A 22086-nucleotide genomic window follows, 5' to 3' on the forward strand; every position below is an offset into this window, starting at 1 on the left:
AAACCACAACCCTAAACCCATAATAGCAAAGAATAATAATAGTAGATGCAACCCGCAACGCCAGGCTGGGGCCGGGCTGTCTCTCCTTCCCCCTCCCAGCGCACAGCGTTGCAGCCGTCCTGCCGTCGCGGCAGACCCTCCTCCCTGCGCCGAGCCAGGCGCCGCTCGCTTCCAGCCCCGGCCTCGGAAAACGGGGTGAAATCCCCCTTCCCTGGCAGGAAGGTGCAGCCCCGGCGCCACGCGCTGCGATACCCCGCAGGGCCGGAGGGCTCCTCATTCCCACGCACCTAAACACTGCGCCAAAGCTGTTGGGAAAGAACTGCCCTCGCTGAGCAGCTACGTATCCCTGGGTATCTCCCCAGGGAATTATATACCTGGAATCGGGACTAAAACGCAGGGTCGGATGGTTCAGAGCAGGGGTTTTGCTGGGGGCAGCTGTGACCCCCGGCGTGAGCGTCCCTCCCGCAGCCCCACGAAAAGCAGATCTGTCCGACCTGCTCGATAGTCTCGGAGCTAGCAGCTAGGGAAAAAAAGGGCAAAACCCATCTCCTACGGATCTGCGGACTCAAAAGCAAGCTTACGCTTAAATGCCTCGTCAATCAGAGGAACCAGGATCCGCGAGCTCTCTGCAGACCCAGCCTGAGAACTGATTGTTGGACACGGACCGTTCTCGGCTCTGTTGCAGCTTCGAATCGGAAAGATCCCTTTGATGGGTGTCTGGTGGACCAGAAATGACCTGCACTGGGCCAGGAACGTTATCCCACAACCATGTGCGGGCTCATCGGATCCAGAAGGAGAGGGAAGAGCGATCCTGGTCCCACCGAGCCTCCTGGGCCAGGCTGTGGGCAACGTTGCACCCGCCAAGGACCAGCTATTCCTGGGGCAAATCCAGGATGGAGCGTGGGTTAGCTGGCTCCTTCGGAAAAGCTGAGAAGGGATGCAATTTAGCTTGGCCGTCGCCACAACCGTGCAGGTGTTTCTGCCAACTCTGAGGGTTTTTTTCCTTCGCCAGAAGCAAAATGTTCTTCTGGTCTGGGTTTAGCTAAGCTTTTCAGGTCACTTTTTGCTCCCTTCATCCAGGTTAACGTCTCAGGGGAAGACGTGGCTTTGGCATGAAAAGCCAAGGAGCTGCGGTGGGAAAAGAATAAAAATCACCAGCTGGCGTTTCTGCAGGGAAGCGTTTATCAGGGCACAGATAAAAGAGATTTTCCTGCTCTTGGTTCCTTCAGCCCCTTTTCGGGGCGACAGGATTTGACCCAAATGCATGGCTCATCTAGGCCTCCTTCACTCCTGGGAATCCCAAGGGAGACCCCAAAGCCTGCAGAGATGCTCCCCATCTCTGCAGACCTCCAGTCCAGACCAGCCCGGTCACCGGTCCTGGGTCTGCTGCCCACCCACCAGGTAGGGCCGAGAGCTTTCCAGGTTGCTTCACTGCCAACGGAAAGGAGGGATCATGCCCTCTCCTGAGCCACCGGCGGCACCTGCTTATGGGACGCTTAAGTCTTCCCACGCTGGTGGGAAGGAGCTGACGGACGTCGGCAAGGGAAGGGGACAGCACGCGGGCGGTCGCCCATGCAGGAGCCACGGTGCGGGCAGGAGAGCTTGCCCATCCGAAGAGCGGCTCGGTGCCGGCGGGACGATGGGCGCCCTGCTACGGTCCTGCTGGCCCAGGACCAGCTGGCAGCAGCCCTCCGTGTTTTCCCCCGTACATCCAAGCCCGGTTTCACACGCAGAGCTGAGCGTCCGCAAAGGAGCCGGCGGAGGAGTCGGGGCTCTGCCCGCGACGTGCTCCATCCCGTCCCGTCCCGTCCCCACCACCCCGTCCGCCACGGTGGTGGCCCCCCCAGTCCCTTGCCCGGCCGAATTACCCCGCGGGACAGCTGAGACGGAGCAAGCAAACGCGGGGCGTGGGGGAGCCCAGCGTGGCCTCGCTTTTAATTAAAGCGCAGGAGGATACAGGTGGTTAGAAAACCGGCGTAACAGCCCGCAGCAGATGATGTCCTCAAGGCAACGCCCGCCTGCCGTTGTCCCTGCCTTGCCTTTCCAGCGCATTCATCCGTGTTTAGGGAGAAGCAGCTCAAGTTTGTCCTCTCACACCCGGATGAGCCCTGCGGTGACCTTGCTTCGGACTTGCTTCTTCAGCTCTCGTCATCTCCTCGCTGCTCCGAACGCCGCCCATCAGACGAAAGAAGTACTTTCTCGAATCTCTAGCAAACTTCTGCTCCGGAGGTGATTTTTTTTGAGCTGTCTGCTGGGCTGGCAGAGAGGTGGCACCGTCCTGCAGCCCTGGAGGACACGTCCAGATGGAGACGCCCGGGGAGGCGGCAGTTTGCGGGGTGGCTGTTTCTTTGCTTTTCGTGGTCTCCCTAAGCGGTACGGACAGGTTGCTCTTCTCCTCCGACTTCTTGCAGACGCGTTTTTGCGGAAGGGCTGGCTTTCGGGTGGCTCCTTCTACGCCGGCTTGAACCTTCCCTCGACCAAGCGGACGGTGGGCCGGTTCTTCGGGAGGCTTCCCGCTGACCTGGGTCGGAAGCGGACCGCGTCGCCGTTCTCCTGCGAGCTCCTGGTGGACGGAGCCGCGCGCACGGCGCCGTCCCCTGCGGACAGACGGACAGGGACAGCACGTGGGGAAGGGCAACACGACCTCGGGGAGCGGAGCATGGAGAGCAGGGCAGAGCCCGCCGGGACGTGGGGACCTGCCGGCGCCCGGGAGCGGGCTAGCGGGAGATGGGGACAGGGAGGACCTTGGTGCATCAAGCTCGCGGTTTGGGACTGGGGACGCGTGCAGGTGTCACCCCCTGAGCTAATCCCCAGGGAAGCTCCTGCCCCTGGGAGGCTCCAACCCGTCCTGCTTCTCGCAGGTGAGACAAATCTCACCACGAAGCAGGGGCCACCCGTAAGTACCCCGTGCCCTTTCCAATGCCCCGAGTGCCCCGGACACACGCGTGGGGCTGGCAGAGGTGACACGGGACCTACGGGAGCCACCTGGAGCATCCGAGGGGGTGGATAATCCCTGCTCGGGCACCCGAAGCGCATCCCTGGTGGGATGCAGCAGGCTGGGTGCAGCCGGCACCGAGGGGTGCGCCAAGGGGTGAGAGCGCTTTGGCTCACCCCAAAGCGGTGACCCACATTTGGGGAGCCCTCGGCGCCCCTGACCGCACGCACCGGTCTCACGGGGCGTACGGGGAGCTGCGGCACGTCGGGAGGGCTCTGAGCCGCGCGGACCGGCCCCGCACGGACGATGCATTAAAACCGAGGGAGCTCTTCCCAAAGGGATGATCCGGAGGCTCATCCAGACGCTGGCAGCCCAGACCAAGCCCCCCACGTCCCCCCTGCACCAACCCCGACCCCGTACCAGGGCGAGAAGGGCTCCCCGCACCCGGAGCCTGCGCGGGGCTCCCGGCGGCGGCGGCGGCTGGCTCGGAGCCGGGCAGCGAGGCCGGAGTGGATGCGGAGGAGTCCAGCGCCTTGCGTCGCCGCTGCAGGATGGAGTCCAGCTGGCTGTCCCTGCCCTTCACGCTGCTCTTCCGCCAGCTCGGCGTCCTGCTCGTCTTCCTCATGGTGCCCTAGGAAACGACAGCCGAGACGCTGACGTCGGGATGTCCGGACCGTCCCAGAGACCCCCAAGGGGCAAATACCGCGACCGACCCCTGCCTGCAGCCCTGCACGGCCAGAGCGTCGCTGGATGCTGCTGGGGATGATGCCCACCAGCCCCGGCACTAACGACGTGGCTCCGTTAGCGCGGCAGGCGCGCGTCCGCCGGCGAGGGACCGGTTGTGTGCGTGCAGGTGGTGCTGCACGTCCGAGCCCGGGCAGACCTAGCGCAGCCCACGCGGGGCTGCTGCAAACGGTTGCAAAGGCATCGAGGTTCTTTGCACGACGCAAAAGTCAGCTTGGGGAAGGGCCCGGCGCCAAGGTGCGCGGCGTGGGGACAGGGAAGGTCCCATCTGTGCTGGTTTTGCCCCGGGGCTGGGGACGGCGATGCTCACCAGGATGCTCCGCAGCTCCATCGCGGCGCTCTTCCGCTTGCCGGCCGCTGCGGACGGACCCTGCGGAGGACGGGAGGAGATGCAACCGCGTCCGGCCACCCCGTCGGGTCCTGGGGGGGTGAAGGACCCCCCCTTCCCACGCCTTGGGACAGGCAACGCTGCCACGGCTCGGAGCTACCTGCCCTATAAACCCAACCCGCAAGGTGCAAGACCCCGTCCTCGCTCCCCTTTCCTTTGACATCAGTCCCTAAAAGGGGGCACAGGGAGTTGGATGCTGCCAGGAGCAGACGATGCCCCAACCCCGCTGAGTCCCGGGGCTCGCCGGACACCCGGAGACGTTCCCCCATGGGACAGGGGATGTCTGGAAGGGGCCAACGCCGGGACCCTGCGTACCTGGCCCGGGGGTGCCCGCTCCTTCGCCGGCCTCAGGACCACCCCGCTCTTTATCCGGTCCATCATCTCCTGCACGGCTCGAGCTTTGACATCGTCGGCATCCGGCTTGCCTGCGCGGAGGGAGGGAGGCGAGCGGGTGCTCTGAGCGGGTTTTTGGGGAGGGGGGGGGCCACGCTGAGACCCCACGCACCTCGTGGCAGGTCTCGGGGGCCCTGCCGGAGGACGCTGCGGTGCCAGGCACCCTCGGGTGCAGCGGGGCGGCCGGACTCACCGCGTTTCCCGTTTGCCAGCCCTTTCCTCTGCCGGATCGCCGAGAGGGGGCTGGAAAGCAGAGAGGAGCCTGAGTGCCCGGCCCCCACCTCCCCCCCAAAAATCGCCTGGCTCCCGCTGCCTCTGCCCCGTCGCGGGGCAGCAAAAAGCAATAAGCAAAGTCCTGCCAGCTCGTGTCCTCCTGCCTGCACGGCCTCAGCGTGGGCAAGGACCCGCCTGGGCGCCCCCAGCCCCCCCCCCCCCCCCCCGTGCAGCGTTGGACCTTCTGCATCTGCCCCTGCTGCTCCGGCAGCTCCCGGGCTGGCTGCGGGGCCGGCCGGGGACACCAGCGCCGCCGGTGCTTACTCCACGGGGACGGCGGGTCCCGGCGGTGGCAGCGGTGGTGGCGGCGGTGGTGGCGGTGGCGGCACAGCCGGCTCCAGGGGGTCGGTCCGCGACGGCAGCGTCTCCTCCAGCGCCCGCACTGCAACGGGAGGCGGCGGGCGCCGGTGGTTAGCGAGAGCGGCGCAGGGTGCCGGGGACGGCGAGCGGCACCGGTGCAGGGAGCCGGGGCGGGGGGGCACCGCGGGCATCTGGCCACCTTTTTGCTCCAGCTCCGCGAGCTGCTTCTGGGCTTCGTGCAGCCGCCGCCGCAGCCGCCCGTTCTCCTCCTCCGCCGCGGCCAGAGCAGCTCGGGCCGCGTCCAGCTCCTCCCGCTCCGGTCTCGTCTCCAGCTGCTCCTCCAGCGTCTTCACCTGCGGGAGCATGTGGGGCAGAGGCAGGGCGAACCGGCGCCTTCCCCGAATCCAGCCCCCGTTGAGGACACGGCTCCCGGGAGAGCCGCGGAGGGGGCGGCGGCGGTGGCGGGACCCCCACCTCCCCCCAAAAAAAACCTGCCGCTGATGCTCCTGCTTGGCTTCCTCCAGCAGGCGGGTGAGGTTGCCCACGTCCTCCAGGGCCCGGAGCAGCTGCGCGTTGGGTCCCACGCTCTGCATCAGGATGCTGCTCTGCCTGTTGGCTTCCTTCTTCTCCACCAGCATCTGCCCGAGGCGCCGGGAGGGATCAGAGGGGGACGGACCCCCCCCCCCCCCTCCGCCCACCCCGCGGGGTAAAAACGCCCCCGCTGCAAGGACGAGTCGCCCCTTCCTCTGCGCCGGGGCCAAGGCACGGGGTTTTACGCAGCGGGGCGCTCCGCTTTGGGGGCAGCTCGTGTCCATCCATCTCCCCCCGGCTCCGCTCGCAAGTGGCCGGCGAGCCCCGCGGCCCGGCCGTACCTGGTGGGCGAAGGCTTCGGCGTGCAGCCGCAGCTCCTGCTCCAGCTCCAGCTGCTGCACCGCCTCGCGGTAATCCTGCGTGACGATCTGCGACGCTGCCGGGGGGGACGGGGACAGCGGGGACTCAGCTCGGGCCGGCCGGCGGCACCGCGCGGCCAAGGGGGGCTCGCCGCAGCGCTCGCTCCCGCTCACCTCTCTTGAAGGACTTCAGAGCCCGCTGGTTCCTGTCCAGCGTCGCCCGCAGCGTCTGCTTCTCCCCGTTTTCCCTCTCCAGCTGCGGCGCAGGACACGCTCCTAGCGCCCGGCTCAGCCCAGCGGGTCCCGCCGTGCCCGGCCCGACCCCCCCCCCCGCCTCCAGCCACCGGGGACACAGCGGCTGCCTGCCGGGGAAGGATCCGCCGGGAAAGGGGGGGGTGTCTGCTCCCCAAAACGACTGTGCACAGCTCCGGGTGCAGCCGGGAGCCGGAGGGTCCGGCTCGGAGCCGAGGTTGCCCATCTCGGGGCTGCCGGCCGGTACCTGCTCCTGCAGCTCCCTGTTGTGGCTCTGCAGCTCCCGAACCTCCGCGGCGAGATCCTTCTTCTCCGCCAGCAGCCGGGAGAGCCTCTCCTGCAGGTCTTGGAGCCAAAGCGGGAGAAACAGCGTGGGAAAAGGGGACGGCAGCCCCCAACCCCGCCGCGGCTCCCGCGCCAAATCCCGGGGGCTAATCCCAGCTAGCGGGGGGCTGTAGCAAGCCCCATCCCACGCTGGGTGTCCCCAGGCCCTTCCTGGCCCTGTCACCAGTGTCCTCGTTGGAAGCCAGTTCCGGGAGCTGATCCGGGGGGGGGGGGGGAACATTAACCCGGCAGAAATCACGTTGAGTTTTCCAGTGGTTTGTGGAGCAGCAGGGCTGTGCTCAGGGATTCAGCCCTAAGGGATGCAACATCCCCCGGACGGGGGTTACCACTGGAGCGGAATGACGCCCCGGCCCGGCCCCGGCTCTGAGCTGAGCCATAACGACGGGAAAGTCAGCAGAAACGCTGAGCATGGAAAAAGAGGATGGAAAAGAAGAAGTTTGGGCAGCGGCGTTTTCATTTCATCTTTTTTTTTTTTCCCCGGTATCGTTTTCTTTTCGCTAACCCGCAACGAGGCCAGGACACAAAGCGAAACCGCGGGACCAAACCGGGCTACGTTTAGGTGACACCGGGCCCAAGGGAGACGGAAGCGGCTCGGCTGCCAACGCACCGTTGCTCCGGCAAAGGCCCTTGCACGGCACCGTGCCACCGGCCTCGGCAGCGGCTTGGTTTTCCCTGCGATTTGCTGATTTTACTCTCTGCTCAGCAGTTGTTAATTTGGGATTAATTTAGGGTACGCCATGATTACTGTTAATTAGTTAATTTGAGCGCGTCGTGAAGTGGAACCGCCTAGGTCCATGCGTCGCGCGCGTGCCGCAGTGACCCTCTCCCGATGGGCTAGGGCCGAATTCGGGCTTTGGAAAATGGTCCAAAACGGGATCACTCGGGGGGCGGAGAGGCAAAATCGGAGCTGGCCCAGCTCGTCTCACCTCGGAGCTGCTGCCCGTAGTGCCAGGCCGGATCGGGGCCGGGGTCTTGCTCGCCGGCCGCCTCCTCGGGCGGCAGCATCAGGCTGAGCCGCTTGAGTTTCGCGTTCTCCTGGTTCACCTGGGGGCGAGACGGAGCCCGGCCGTGACCGGCGGCACCCGGAGGAAGGGCAGGAATCGAGGCCGCAGGAGGGGACGCGCGGCCGCAGCCCGGGCAGCGCCGCCCCGACAGCTACATCCCGAACTGCCGGGAAAAGCCGGCGAGGAGCCCTGGTCGCGGACGGAAACTTCTCGCCCCGATGGTCAAATCCCGGTGCCAAAAAAAAAAAATCCTTCCCCTGCAGCAACGAGCTCGGCTCAGTGGGAAAAATGTTTCCCTGTTGCGTTTCTCCTTCCCGGCTTTCCGTTTTGGGAGGGTAGCAGGGAGGAGGGGAAGCGGGCAGCCGGGTGCCATGCTGCTCCGTGCCCGGGGTCGGAGCCTGGCGTGTCCGCGGGGCTCCCGGGCCCCGGAGGGAGCAGAGCTGGGAAAAAAAACGGGGTTTCCTCCGTGCAGAAAATGCCAGTGAAAATAATGGAAAGTTACTCCCTCTTCCAAATTTTTTCCATGCACAACATAAAACTGGAATTCTAATTCCAGCCCCATTTTTTTGCCAGAAAAATGACACATTTCTGCCTGGAGACGTTGCTGAAACATCCCCTCGAGAAACCCCAGGTCCGCTTTCCCGGCTGCGAGGCCTGTCTGCAATGAGGAGCACGGGATGTCACGGGGACATCGGGCTTGGGGACAACGCAGGAGACACGGTCCAGGCCAGAGCAGGAGGCAGCGAGGGCCTGGGAGCAGGATGCTCCCACGCCGCCGTGTCCAGGAGCCAGAAGAGCAGCGCTTCCGGATCAGCGCTTTGCGCTCGCTGGCTGTTCTACCTATTTCAGTAGAAACTTGTCACCAAAAAAAAAAAACCCCAAAAAAAGGTGCAAAGCGGCCACGAAGAGCGCGGGAGTGAAAAGCCGCTCGGCCCCGTTCCCAGCGCGCGGCGGGCGCCGCCGGCCGTACCTGGGCCGCGTACGCCTCGGCTTGCTGGCGACACGTTTTCTCGATCTCGAACTGGGTCTCCAGCGCCGAGAGCTCGGCCAGCAGCGCCTGCGAGGCTGTTAACGAGGGAAGGGGCCCGGGCTCAGGCGCCCGCTCCGGCCTCGCTTCCCAGCGCACGTCCCGCCCGGGCACCACCCGGACCCTTGCCCGGGGCTCGGCCGGCCCTGGACGCTAGACGATGGTGATTGCTACCAGCAAAGGGTGGGATTTGCTTTTCACTGGCTGCCGGTGCAGGCGACGTTTTCTCCCTTGGGAATGAGATCCTGGGTGCTTGGGATGAAGGAAGGTGCTGCGGCACCTGGGGGGGGGCTCACGGCAACTGGGGGGGTGAGGGGTAGGAGAGATGCGTATGCACCGTGGGAAGGGAAGAGGAAACCCCACGGGCTTCGTGGGAACCATCCCACTATGCCAGGCACAGCTTGACCGGGTCGAGTGGGACCCATCCCGGGGCCGGAGCGGTCTTCAGCCTGCTCTTACCCATCGCGCCTGCTGCTCTTGTCCCCGTGGGGAAGGACGTGTTTTGGAAAAGTCTAACCGGCTCTGAGTGCCACCTCCCCGAGGGGACATCTTCTCGGGGGTCAGATGGATTTGTCACGCTTGGCATGACGGGGCCGTGGCGGGTCCCGGGGCAGAGCCGGTTCCTTCCCTCTCCAGGGCCCTGGCTAGAGACTTGAGTGACGCATCTACCAGAGCTTTCCTGCTGGGGCTCCCTGGTGAGCTGGGGAGACCCTGGGTGGACTGTGTTTCTTCTCCTCCGAGATGGAGGTGGAAACCAGCACCCACATCAGAAGCAGGACCTTGCAGTGCCCGGAGCCGAAGAGGGGCGGCGGAGGGAGGACTCACCTTGCTCGAACTCGGACAGCTTCTCCTTCGCTTCGTCCATCTCCTGGATCAGGGTCAGATGCTGCTGGGGGAGAGAAGCGTTGCACAGCGTTTCGTTCGCACCGCGCCGCCGGAGCCCCGAGAGCCCGGACCGAGTCCGTGGCCGCTGGGACGCTGCCAGCCGCAGCGGGGGGGGGGGGGGGGGGATGCAGCAGCCCCAAGGTGCCCCGCATCTCGGCAGCTCTGGGTCACGCTGGCCAGAGGAGGATGTAAAACTGAACGTGAGCCTGTGGGAGATACCTGCACCATAGCCCCTTCTGCCTCCTCCTCCTCTGCCTCCTCTTCTTCTGCCTCCTCGTCCTCTTCCTCTTCCTCCTCCTCCTCCGCCTCGTTACCTTCTGACTCCAGGATGGCTGCAGGGGAACCGAAAGCACAGCAGAAAGCTGCTGTTGCAGGCAGAAACCCAAGGGATCTTCCTGCATGTTCGCACTTGCTTTTCTCAGCCTCCTCCTAGCTGGCAGCGCTTCGCACCGCCCTGCAGCCGGGGAAGGTGCTGAGCGCGGCCGGACACCGCGAACCGAAGGGGCTGAGGATGCTCAGCACCTCCGGAGGCCAAACGTGCGAGCCGGGCCTGGAGCAGCGCGGCCTCCGAGCGCGGCTGCCACCCAAAAAGGGGCTCTGCCGGGCGCCCGGTTTAATTAAACAAGCGATGGTTGGAGCTCATGCACCAGCCGGGACGTGGGCGCTGGCGCGGTGGCACCGTGCAGCCCGCCGGGGCGCCGGAGCTGCCTCCAGCCTGGTGTCGCCGCGTTGCAGCGCTCGCTCGCGGTTCCCGAAATCCCCAGCTCCCAGCGGTGCCCGAGGAGGGAGAATTGCAGATGCCGCTTAAAAGAAAAAAAAAAAAAAAAAAAAAAAAAACACCTCGAACTTCACTGCCAACCTGCAGCAGCTTGAAGAAAAAGGGTTTGGAAAACCGTTGTACGAAGCGTGTTGGGGTGGGAATCTCTTCGCCGTGTCCGGGCGCCAAAAAGGTGCGTGTCCTGGGCAAGGGCAAAGCAACCACCGGAGGAGCCGGTTTTTTAACCGCTTCAAAAGAAAAGCACAGAGCCGAGACCGCGAACGTCCCATGTCTAGCCCGGGCTCGTGATTTCTGCGTGACTGGTTTCCTGCCTTTTCCACGGTTTCTTCCCTATTTGTAAAACCTCTCTCCGCTGTGCGAGCAGAGCGGCCGGGGAGCCTCCCGGCTGCCAGCCCGCGGGAAGGAAGCCGTCTGCCCAAATCCAGCGCGATTCGACAGCAGGGTAAGGGAGGCCCCGCAGGTGTTTGTTAGACCTTGCCTGCGAGACCGTGGAAGTCGTGTCCTCATAAAAAAAAAATCGAAAACATGAAATCAATAAGGTAGAACAGCAAAAAAAAAAAAGGCTTTTGCAGGACATCTTGCAAAAATCAGAACTGATAATAACAAGTTCCTTAAAAAAAAAAAGGCAACTTGGACATGGAATCGACGGCGATCTGGAGTAAAAGGGTTGCTCAGAGAAGATGGGTGCTCGGAGGAAATAAGAGCGTAGCAAAAAAAAAAGCTAAGTGACCTTTTCTGGATGAGTTTCCTTCCTGAAACGGAAGCGCCTGTTAGAGGAGCTCGTTACAGAGCGGACGGACGAGGCGACCCGCAGGAAATCGCCAAGCCCAGGCAGCGTCCCGGTGCTGCTCAGGGATGAAACCGCGGAGCTGCTCACGGCGGCTTGGAGCCGCTGGCTTAGGGCGGCCCCTGGCCAAAGGGCTCTTCAAGAGCCTGAGCTGCGCCGGGGTGAAGTCCTCGAGGAGGCAGACAGCTGGGGACGGGCACGAGATGAAGGGCAGGAGCAAGAGGCTGGTTTACCCAGCAGTGGTGGTGGGACATTCCCCCAGGACCTGCGCCAAGTGGCATGTTTGTGTGGCAGGCGCAACGCGAGCAGAAGGAGATGAGCTTCAGAGGGTCCGTGGTCATGCTCTGGTGCTCACTGCCGTGGGAACCGGGGAAAACTTTGTCCGAAGAGACATCGCACAGGTTTTTTTTGGAGGAAAAGGCCACCACAGACCGTGAAAGACAAAGCCGCCGCTGCTGCCCTGGGAAGCCCTCGCCCTGTGGCTCGCTGGAGGTTGGAGACGTGCCTCCGCGTATCTGCCCTTGCTGGGCCGTGGCCTTGTGAAGCCCGGCACGGCCGTTTCTGCAGTGACCACCACCACCGGTGAGTCCCCGCGTGGGGAGCGGGCTCTGAGAGCAGATGCCTCTGACGTACCAAGGAAGGTGGAAAAGCTCCAGGGATGAGAAGATAGAACTAGAGCAATTCATGCGTGAAATAATAACATGGTTTTCCCAGCAGTTGTTGGAACCGCTGTCCTAAGGACGCGGTGGACTCACCACCGTCAAATGAGCATAGCTGGTTGCATCGAAAGGAGATGCTTCAGGAGGCCCAGAAGGTGCAAGCAGCGGTGGGAAGCTGGGGCTGAGCACCAGCACCAACCAGCTCCCCCCACGGAGCAGGCTCTGCCTCGGGGCCACGGTCCCAAGTCTCTCTCCCCCTTTTATTGCTTTACCCGGGAAATATCCGGGGGGGGGGGGGGGGGGGAACACAGCTAGGCGGGTCTGGGGGTGCCGCCCGGCTGGAGAGCGCGACGTCGCATCCAGATTTCACGCTTACGGGCCGTGCAACAGCCTGCAATCCTCCGTCTGGCAGGGGGGGACGAGCGGAGTTTGTCACCTCGACTGCACGAGCACACGCGAGCCCTTGAGGCAACGCTGGCAGCCGGGCCGCGCGCGTCCTGCAGCGCGGAGCAGCGGACGGATGGACGGACAGACGCGCACCGTGGCCGGGAGCCGGACGCACGTGCTGAGCTATAACTCGCCCTTTAACTCCCCTCTCCCTCGGCACGGAGAAAATACCCCCCCCCCCCCCGGCCCAGCTCTTCCCCAGCAGCACTGCCCCCAGCCAGCCCAGAGGCCCCGGTGATGGCCGCGGAGCCCCCCTCCGCCCTCCCTCGCGGGAATGCCCCAACCCCGCCGCCCCCCGCCAGCGCGTGTTTGGGGGGGGGGGGGGGGGTCTCACCTGCGAGCGGCCTCACGCTTTCCCCAGCCCAATCCATGGTGCCGGTCCAGTGCCCGCAGCCCTTCGGAGCCGCCTGCCGCCCTCGCCCTCGCCGGCTTTCCGGCCCCGCGCCCGGCCCAGGGAAGTGAAACTCTCCCCGGTCCCCGTGCAAGCTCCGCTGCCGGGGCTGCGCAGAGCGCTGCAGCGACCGAAACGGGATCCCAGCGTCCGCCTCCAGCCGGGGCCCTTCCTGCTCCTGCTGCTGCTGCTGGCAGCACCGGGAACTGAAACCCGCTCGCCGGGATGCGCCGCTTTGTCGCGCCGCCTTGCAGCAACGGCACTGGCCCGGCTGCCTGCATTGCGTCTTCGGTGCCCGCTGAGCCCTGCTGCTCCCGGGCTGCTCCGTGCTCCTCAGCACCGGCGGGTGGATTCATCCCGCCATGCCCCTCGCAGCTTCCCTGCATGGCACCTCTGGGAGAGCAGCTCCCGTCCCCCGAGAGCAAAGCTGCAGAGAGGAGCCGGGCAGGACGGGCACCGTCCCGGGGTGCTCGGGGGACACGAGGCAGGGAAACCACTCCGGGGGGGGGGGGGGGTATGTGCAAGAGCGCAGACCCATTTTTGGCAACCGCACGGTTTTTATTGGATTTGGATAAGGACAAGGCGTTTCTCGCATTTGGGGGATCCTGGCGCAGGGGAGCGGCAGAGCCCGCAGGCGCTCGAAGCTCGCGGCTGCTCTCTCCAGCAGCAGGAAACACCGGCCAAGGGTTTGCGGGAGGCAACGGGGCTGAGGCTGGCGCTGACCTTCCTCCCCCCCCTCGCAGCCGCGGTGCCGGCATCACAGCGCGGTGCCGGCGGGCTGCGGGGCCGGCGCCTTGGCGTCGCGCGGGTAGTACTCGGCCAGGACGCTCTCGGGGATGCGCTTCAGCAGCTGCCGCGGGAAGATGCGCAGCAGCTGCCAGCCGAGGTCCAGCGACTCGAAGATGCTCCGGTTCTCGTAGGGGCCTGCGGAAGGGGGAGCGGAGAGGCGTGGGGCGGGTGGGGGGCGCGCGGTGCGGGGGGGGGGGGGTGCGCGGTGCACGCGGGCTGCCCGGCGGCCCTCACCCTGCGCGATGAACTGCTTCTCGAACTTGTGCAGGAACTCCAGGTAGAGCAGGTCGTCGGCCGAGAGTGCCTCCTCGCCCACCACCGCCTTCATCGCCTGCACGTCCTTCCCGATGGCGTAGCAGGCGTACTGCGGGCCAGGCGGGCGCTGTCAGGACCGGCCCCGCGCACCCGGAGCGCAGGAGCCCCCCCGCTCCGACGACGGTGCCAGCAGGAGCAGAGGGAAACCCCAGCTTCTGCCCGGGATGCCGGGGATTTGCAGATGCTGCTCGGTCTCTGCAGCGTGCACGGTGCAAACACGGCACACACGTGGTGCAAACACAGTGCATGGTGCAAACATGGTGCAAACACGCTGCACGGTGCAAATACAGCACACACACAGTGCAAACACGCTGCATGGTGCAAACACAGAGCACACATGGTGCAAACACGGTGCAAATACGCTGCACGGTGCAAACAGCGCACACATGGTGCAAACACGGTGCAAATACGCTGCACGGTGCAAACAGCGCACACATGGTGCAAACACGGTGCAAATACGCTGCACGGTGCAAACAGCGCACACATGGTGCAAACACGGTGCAAATACGCTGCACGGTGCAAACACAGCGCACACATGGTGCAAACACGCTGCACGGTGCAAACACGGCGCACGGTGGGGAGGGTCTGAAGCGGCAAATGGCCCCCGTCCACCAAACTCCCTGCTCGGTCCTCACCAGCTGGTTGGAGACGTCCCCGTGGTCCTTCCTGGTCATGCCCTCCCCGATGGCCGACTTCATCAGGCGGGACAGGGAGGGCAGCACGTTTATGGGGGGGTAGATCTGCTGGCGACAGGCGGGCTCAGCGGGCGATCCGGGCTCTTTGCAAGGCGGGGGGGCTGCAGAAACCCCTGCGCAGCCGGTTCCCCTGCAGGGAGCAAACCCAGGCCCCACGACGCGGAGCCCCCCGCTCCCCCCCCCCCCCCCGGCAGACCCAAGCCCCTGCATGGCCGCCCGGACACGGGAACAGACCTGTCTGTTGTGGAGCTGCCGATCCACGTAGATCTGCCCCTCTGTGATGAAGCCAGTCAGGTCGGGGATGGGGTGGGTGATATCTGGGGGGGGGGGAGCAGGGTGCCGTGAGCCCCGCCAGCTCGGCCGGCTGCTCCTTGGGGCATGGCGGCAGCGGCCAGCGCGCCCCGAACGCGGCAGCCAACGGAGCGGCGCGTCCCCGGGGAACAGCAGCAGGGCTGCAGGCACGGGGAGGAGCGGTTTTCCCTGGCCCCGGGGCAACGAATTCCTGCTTTGGGCTTGTACGCGAGCGTGCACACACGGGTGTGCATGTACACGTACGCACGTGCCAGCTTGCACATGCATGCACATGTATGCACATGCATGCACACACACTTGCACACATGCGTGCATGCACGAATGCATGCTCACACACGCACCCCCAGTTTTGGGGTCACCCAAAACACGTTCTCCGGCCAAACGCAGCGTACTGCTCTGCTCGGGGGGAAAGAGCAAGCCAGGAACTTGCTCTATAAAAGCCTCCCAAATAAAACCACGAAAGGTCCCATGAAACCCCCCTCAAACGCTTGGGCATTCGCGCGCTCTCGCCCTGCTGCCGAGGCCGATAAGCTCCTCTCCCTGTGGCACGCCAGGAGCCGCGCTGGCTGGCTCCCGCCCGGCACCCGGGAACGCAGGTGCGGGAGCAGGGGCTGCAGCCGTCAGCCCGCGCCGCTCACCGTCGTTGGGCATGGTCAGGATGGGGATCTGCGTGATGGAGCCGTTCCTGCCTTCCACGCGCCCGGCCCGCTCGTAGATGGTGGCCAGGTCGGTGTACATGTAGCCGGGGAAGCCGCGGCGCCCGGGCACCTCCTCTCTGGCCGCCGAGACCTGCGGGACGGGACGGGAGGCTGCGTCGGGGGGTCGGGGGGGTCCCTGCTGCAGCGCTGCTCCTGCACAGAGCCGGGAGCAGCATCTCCGCAGGGGACTTGCCCCAGGGGAGCAATGCAAATGCAATGCAAAAAAGGAGCCGTTGCACCCGTCCGTGCAGGATGGGGCTGGGGGGGGGGGGTGCAGCAGACCCCCCCCACCCCGGGCAGCCGGGGGGTGCACGCTGACCTCCCGCAGCGCCTCGGCGTAGGAGCTCATGTCGGTCAGGATCACCAGCACGTGCTTCTCGCACTGGTAGGCCAGGAACTCGGCGGTGGTCAGCGCCAGCCGCGGCGTGATGATGCGCTCGATCCTGCAACGGGGGCGAAAGGACCGGCCCCGTGGCATCTCCTAAATCCCATTCCCACCCGGAGAACCCCCTCACCACGAGGCCACCAAGCTGCCAAATCCCAGGGCATCCGGGCTCGGGGGGTCCCGCGCTCACTCACGTGGGGTCGTTGGCCAGGTTGAGGAAGAGGCAGACGTTCTCCATGGAGCCGTTCTCCTCGAAGTCGGCCTTGAAGAAGCGGGCCGTTTCCATGTTCACCCCCATGGCGGCGAAGACGATGGCGAAGTTGTCCTCGTGGTAGTCCATCACGCCCTTGGACTTCTTCACCAGGCCGGCCTGGCGGCAGATCTGCGCGGCGATCTGCAGCGGGACGGGCACTGGGTTGGGGGCCGCGCCGGCATCCCGCACCCCCCCCTCCACTCGGCGGGCGGATGGGGAAACCGAGGCACGGGGCGAAGCGACCCACCTCGTTGTGGGGCAGGCCGGCGGCGGAGAAGATGGGGATCTTCTGGCCCCGGGCGATGCTGTTCATCACGTCGATGGGCGAGATGCCGGTCTGGATCATCTCCTCGGGGTAGATGCGGCCGTGGGGGTTGATGGGCTGCCCTGCGGCGGGGAGGCAGCGCCGAGCGGCGCCCGATGCCCGTCGTCGGAGGCGAACGCGGCTTTGCGCCGGCGTCCGGCTGCATCCCTGCGTGCTCCGAGGGGATGCGGCTGATCCGGAGCGCGTCCCTCCGCTGGCATCCCGCCAAAGGGGCCGGGGCTGAGCCCGCACCGCCGCCTGGACGGGGTGCCGCGCTGCCCGTGCATGGAGCCGGGAGCAGCCTTTGGGATCCCCCCCCCCCCGTGTGGAAGCAGGATGCTCGGCGCCTAAGGGTGAGCAGAGAAACGGCCGCCCCCGGGACCGCGGAGCCCCCGGCCTCACCGTTAATGTCGAGGAAGTCCTCGGCCATCACCGGCGGGCCGCTGTCGATGGGCTTCGCGGAGCCGTTGAAGACCCGACCTGCAAAGCCGAGGACAGGCACGTTCCCCCCCCACCCCGCGGCCGCGGCAGCCCTTCGGGGTGGTGGGGGGGAACGGTCCGGGTCCCGAGCTGCGGGAGGGGGGCATTCGCGGAAAAGCACAGCTTTGGGATGCTCGGAGGCAAATCCCACCAGGACATATCCCAGGGGGAGGGATTTCCCCCCAGCGCTTCCAGCTCCGGCCAGAGCAGACGCCTGCAACGCCGCCGGGGCTTTCTAAGGGGGAAAACCCTAGGAAGAGCGAGCACCCAAGGGTGCCACAGGATACCCCGACTGCTGCAGGTACCGCACTGGGCATCGCTGGGTACCGCACCGGGAATTGCCGGGTGCCACATTGGGCATCGCCGGGTGCAAACGAGGGGACCTGGCACCCAGCACGGCCGTGGGAACCTGCAGCCTTGCCGGTGCCAGCCGGGAGCGAGCGTGGGTGACACGCTCAGGAGCACCCAGGTCCCCGGGGAGACCTCTCAGTGCCACCCAAGCCACCGGCCGTCTCCTTTCCCTGGGGGTGCGTGGGCAGGGTGACGCCAGGACCTGCATCCCCGCATCACCCTGCTGGGCTCCGGGTGGGGGGGGACGAGGCTCCGAGCAGCCGGCTCCACGGGGGTCCCCGGGAGGGGGAGATCTGCCCCGCGTCGCCCAGCATCAATTAAAAACACCAATTAAAAAGCCACGTCCTCCCTCCCTCCCTCCCCACGGCACAGCCTTCGGGCCACTGCTTGGATGCTTCTGCCGTGACTGTGATGAGTTCTCCAGGCTCAGCACAGGCGTGGAAGATCCTGGGAAGCCCCTGGCTCTTCTCAGCTCAAAATAGTAATAATAGTAATAATAGTAATAATAATAATAATAATGTGACTGCATGCTGCAGGTAACACGGGGCTGAGCGCCATCAACACAGAAGCGACCAACACCAGCGCAGCACCAGGCCGCCGGCCCCCAAGCCCCTTGCACCACCCGTGCACCGAGATGCGCCCGTTCTCAGCCGGGAGCGGGGCTCACCGAGCATGTCTTCGGAGACGGGCGTGCGGAGGATGTCCCCGGTGAACTCGCAGGAGGTCTGCTTGGCATCGATGCCCGAGGTGCCCTCAAACACCTGCGGAGGAGCCCGGGGACGAGAGTGGCGATTAGTGAGGATGAAGGGCAAACGGCCCGCTGGGAAGGACGGGGCGGGATGGGATGGGACGGGACAGGTTGGAAGCAGCGGAGGGGAAGGGAGCATCGCTGCCGACCCCCGGCCCCCCGCGGCACTTTCCCTGCCCGTTAGCGCAGCAGCTCCGGAGAGGCGGATTTGGGGGCCGGAGCGGCACACCTAGCGGAGACGGGCGGCCAAAGGCACTTCGATCCGTATAATATTTGACGCCGCTTGGAGGAATTAACCTCCAAGGCCGCTGCTTTAATTAGATCCGCGCGGCCCCTCGGAGAAGCAGCCCCGGCCCGAGGCGCCCCTGCAAAAGGGGCTTGTGCTCGGAGGCGCTAAGGGGATTAAGAAGTGGGGGGGGGGGGGCGGCATCGGGGGAGGGGGGGTGAAGTTGGGCGCCGCGCTCACCTGCACGATGGCCTTGGAGCCCAGCACCTCCAGGACCTGCCCGCTGCGGCCGGTGCCGTCGGGCAGCGTGAAGTTCACGATCTCGGCGTACTGGGCGAACTGGAGGGGGGGAGCACGGGCGGATTGGGGCCGCGTGGCGGATCCGGCCTCCGGGCGCTGCTCCGTGCCTCAGTTTCCCCAAGGCACGCGCGGGGCTCCCCTCCCCTCCCCTCCCCTCCGCCGCGGGGGGGCCCTCAGCGCTGCCCCCCGGCACCGCGGGCCTGGGGCTCGGCCGGGGGCGATGCAAGGGCCAGTTCTCCCGTGCTTGAGCCCGATCCTGCTCGGAGTGAGGGTCCCCTCCGCGGCTGCAGGAGCGCGTGGGGCTCAGCCCCGCTGCATGCGCCGTCTCCGGCGGGAGGAACCGAAGAGGGTGGCAGAGGAGTGGGCTCACGTCCTGCTCTGGGGGCCTCCAAATGATGGCGGAGGCAGCTTGCTCCGGTGCAACACCCTGCTCCGCTGCAGCACCCTGATCCAGCACAGCATCCCGACCCCACTCCGGTGCAGCACCCTGATCCTGCTCCGGTGCAGCACCCTGCTCCAGCACAGCACCCTGACCCCGCTCCGGTGCAGCACCCTGATCCTGCTCCGGTGCAGCACCCTGATCCAGAGCAGCATCCTGACCCCACTCCGGTGCAGCACCCTGCTCCAGCACAGCACCCTGACCCCGCTCCGGTGCAGCACCCTGCTCCAGCACAGCACCCTGACCCCGCTCCGGTGCAGCACCCTGCTCCAGCACAGCACCCTGACCCCGCTCCGGTGCAGCACCCTGACCCCGCTCCGGTGCTCCAGGCCCCCCACCAACATCCACCTCCTCTTCCACCCCACAAATCCCAGCTCATTCTCAGCCTCCAGGCCCGGCTCCGGTGCTGTGAACTTTGGACTTTAATTCCTCGCTAAAGACCTTTGCATAAAGGGCAGCAAAGCACAGGAAGCGCCTGCCAGGGCCGAGCTCTGCAGCTGAGCTCATCCCTTCCCATCCTGCTGGGATCTGCGGGAAAGGGGCTACAGAAGCGGGGCCCTGGCCGACGAAGCCTCGCCAGGGACGGCGCCTTCGCCCCGGGCGCGCTCCGCTCCTGGCCGCTCCTCGGCCGCGGGGGCAGCGACGGGGACGCAGGTGACCTGAGCAGCCCCTGGGCGCCGCTATCGAATGTGCTGCCTCGTCCGGGGCAGTTCGGATCGGGGCGGCGTGGCAGGGACAGGGCAGCGGTCGCTCACCGCGCGGCCACCTCTGCCGGGCCAAGGCGCTCGCAAAAAGCCTGCTGAAGTGTCACCAAGGTGCACGGACTCACACGTGCACACCCACACTCACATGCATGTGCATGCATGTATACTCACACACATGCATGCATGCACACACGCATGCACGTATACTCACACACATGCATGCATGCACACACGCATGCACACACATGCATGCACACACGCATGCACACACATGCATGCACACACGCATGCACACATGCACGTGCATGCACGTATGCACACACACTTCCATGCACGTGCATGCACATATGCACACACACTTCCATGCACATGCATGCTCTCGCGTGTACGCATGCCCTCACACACACAAAGGTGCACGTGCACATGCAAGCACACACAGTCGCGTGTGTTCACACACGGGCTCCGCGCGCGCGGCTGAGCCCGGCGCAGGACGAGGCGCTGCACCGCCACCGCCCCTCGGAAGAGGCTCCGCTGCAGCCTCTGTCCGGAGGAGGGAGCTCGGCGGCCTGAGCGCCGCTCGGCGAAGCGTCTCTTACCTTAACGTTGTCCAGCACCACGAGGGGCCCGTTGACGCCGCACACGGTCCTGTAGGCTGCGGGGAGAAGGACGCGGCGTCAGTGGGGCACGTGCTCCGGGGCCCCCGCTGGGCTCTGACCCGTCCTGCCGCGGGGATCCGGCTTCGAGCCCTTTCCGCCCCCCCCCCCCCGGGTTTATCCCAGAACCGGGAAACCCTCCTGGATCCTCTGCTAAACGGCAAAATTTCCATTCTGCAGGAAACACCCATTTTACTGAATTACTGTCATTCCAGTCCAAATGGAAACATTTAAATAGAGGGAAAAAAAATTGCAGAGAGAAAAGGAACAGAAACACTCGAACGGGACACGCCGAAGTGATTGCAAAGGGGGGGGGCATTTTTGTGAAAAGAAAACGAAACTTGTCCCCCCAGATCATTTCCAACCTCGGGTGTCTTTCGTCTCATTTCTGCACGCGCCGCAGAAGCAAAGCAAAAAGACACCTCAAGCCAGGAGCGACGCAGCGAGAGCAGCTGGCCTCGCTTAACGCCCAAAGCCTCCACGCCGCCGCTCCTTGCCGGCAAACGCAAAGCTGCTGCCCGAGTCAGTGTTTTCCCCTTCCAACTGTAGGTTTCTCTTCTTCGCTGTATTTTCGGTTTAAAACACAACACGGCGGCATGGGGCGAGCAGGGCCCCCAGGAAAGGGGAGCGCGGCCGGAGCTGCCGCAGCACTGGGCATCCCCGCTCTACCCACTCGCTCGCGCACGCGCCGGCGCGGCTCCTCACCACCCTCCAGCACCTCCTTGACCTCCCTGGTCCTAGCCCAGCTTGTAGCCAGGAGTCTCCAGGCTGGCAGGGAAGATGCTTTTCCCCCCAAAAAAGCCTGGGAACCCTTTGGATGCGGGACAGGAACAAAAATCCCCCAACCTCGAACCTACCCGGGGGAGCTGCAACCCCCTTTTCCCCTTCCAGCCCCGCAAGCGAAGCCCCAGGTCTCCTCGTCCTCGCTGGAGAAGGTCTCACGCACCCTCCGAGCCCGGAGAGGGTCCCGCTAATAACAGCCCGGCGTCCCCTCCGTCCCCGGGAAGGGGAATTACCCGCATGGCCACCACCACCACCACCACCACCAAGGCGGACGCGGTCCCGGCGCCCAGGCTCTGCCTGCAGCAGCGGTGCTGCTCGGCGCCCGCTCGCTTGAGGAGGAGGAGGAGGAAGGCAAAGGAGGAAGGGAGGGCGGAGAAGGGCTGCCGGGGCCGCGCGCGCGCCTGCGAGCCCCTCGTGGAGGAGACACGCGAGCGTGGTGGGATTAGGCCAAGAAAACGAGGTTCCCGAGGGACACGACTGCTCCGAAGCGGCTACGAGGCCATCAGGGATGAACCCCCGGCAGGGGAAAGCCACCTGTGAAGTTAAACACAGGGAAAACAAATGGAAATAAACGGGATTACAAATCCACGTTAGCAGGGGAAGGTCTCCAAGGCTCCGGAGAGCAAGGGTCAGGAAGGAGCTCCCAGGCAGGGCGCAGGTGCCGAGGAACCGAGCGGGTTTTAAGCTGCTCCTTGATCATTTCACCGATGTGTCAAAACGCCGTAACGCCTGCCACGGCGGGAGCCGGCTTCGCTGACCCCCGAGGGCCCTTTCGTCCCGCTGCCCTCTCTTCTCACGCCGGCTCCTCCGGTTTGCTCACGATCCTAATAGGATTGGAGAGGTCCTGGGCAGCTGGCGGGCTTGCGGGTCTCCCCCCGCCCCGGCGGGGATGGGGACGGGTGGTCTGCGCCGCGGGTGTCCGCACCAGGCTGGGTTAAGGCCGCTATCGCGACGGACCCGCGGATGTTCCCTTCTGCGAAATGGGCTCCTGCTTGCCCAGCGAGCGGCCGAACGGGACGCTCGGCGCCCTGATACCCGGGGTGGGAGCTGCGGCCGCAGCCCAGCTCGAGCACCGGGGTCACCCTGGGTGGTGGGACCGGGAACGTGGATGTTTCCCTGGAAAACCCGGCCCCGGGCACGCGCCCACCTCCCC

The 22086-nt window shown here is 65.4% G+C and overlaps 2 protein-coding genes across 3 annotated transcripts; both read right to left on the reverse strand.

Moving 5' to 3' along the window:
- Positions 1–2451: 2451 nt before the first annotated feature.
- LOC136992235 (shootin-1-like) lies at positions 2452–12478 on the reverse strand. The gene is made up of 16 exons (XM_067297264.1): positions 12442–12478; positions 9692–9768; positions 9377–9437; positions 8495–8589; positions 7447–7564; positions 6423–6520; positions 6098–6179; positions 5906–6033; positions 5525–5671; positions 5233–5386; positions 4998–5115; positions 4654–4703; positions 4374–4492; positions 3990–4019; positions 3380–3566; positions 2452–2597 (listed from the first exon to the last, which is right to left on the reverse strand). Exons 1-16 carry the CDS (start codon positions 12476–12478, stop codon positions 2452–2454), a joined length of 1647 nt encoding a protein of 548 aa, XP_067153365.1.
- Positions 12479–13234: 756 nt separating this feature from the next.
- Positions 13235–20147, reverse strand: ATP6V1B1 (ATPase H+ transporting V1 subunit B1). 2 transcript variants are annotated; one of them, XM_067297234.1, is made up of 12 exons: positions 20094–20147; positions 18295–18393; positions 17748–17841; positions 16652–16729; positions 16193–16332; positions 15887–16086; positions 15627–15750; positions 15248–15398; positions 14522–14614; positions 14238–14410; positions 13522–13651; positions 13235–13422 (listed from the first exon to the last, which is right to left on the reverse strand). In XM_067297234.1, the coding sequence occupies exons 3-12, from the start codon at positions 17752–17754 to the stop codon at positions 13256–13258; spliced, it is 1263 nt and encodes a 420-aa protein (XP_067153335.1). In that variant the 5' UTR covers positions 17755–17841; positions 18295–18393; positions 20094–20147; the 3' UTR covers positions 13235–13255. The 2 variants fall into 2 exon arrangements, with proteins under 2 accessions (XP_067153335.1, XP_067153334.1); XM_067297233.1 differs by lacking the exons at positions 18295–18393; positions 20094–20147 and having other exon boundaries at positions 14238–14342; positions 14532–14614; positions 17748–17809.
- Between the last annotated feature and the right edge of the window lie 1939 nt (positions 20148–22086).

This window comes from Apteryx mantelli, chromosome 5 (genome assembly GCF_036417845.1).
Source record: "Apteryx mantelli isolate bAptMan1 chromosome 5, bAptMan1.hap1, whole genome shotgun sequence".
Taxonomy (NCBI): Eukaryota; Metazoa; Chordata; class Aves; order Apterygiformes; family Apterygidae; genus Apteryx; species Apteryx mantelli.

Bases quoted from the DNA above. Each gene is read 5' to 3' on its own strand.
- ATP6V1B1 (XM_067297234.1), bottom strand. The intron at 14,411-14,521 runs GTGTCCGGGCGG...CCGGCTGCGCAG, and splicing joins CAACAGACAGGTCTGTTCCC to GGGTTTCTGCAGCCCCCCCG. The intron at 13,652-14,237 runs GTGAGGACCGAG...CCTGGCCCGCAG, and splicing joins GGGACGTCTCCAACCAGCTG to TACGCCTGCTACGCCATCGG.
- LOC136992235 (XM_067297264.1), bottom strand. From the start codon at position 12,478: ATGGATTGGGCTGGGGAAAGCGTGAGGCCGCTCGCAG. The intron at 9,438-9,691 runs GCAGAGGAGGAG...CTCCCCCAGCAG, and splicing joins AGGAGGCAGAAGAAGAGGAG to CATCTGACCCTGATCCAGGA. The intron at 6,034-6,097 runs GTGAGCGGGAGC...GGCCGGCCCGAG, and splicing joins TCTGAAGTCCTTCAAGAGAG to CTGAGTCCCCGCTGTCCCCG.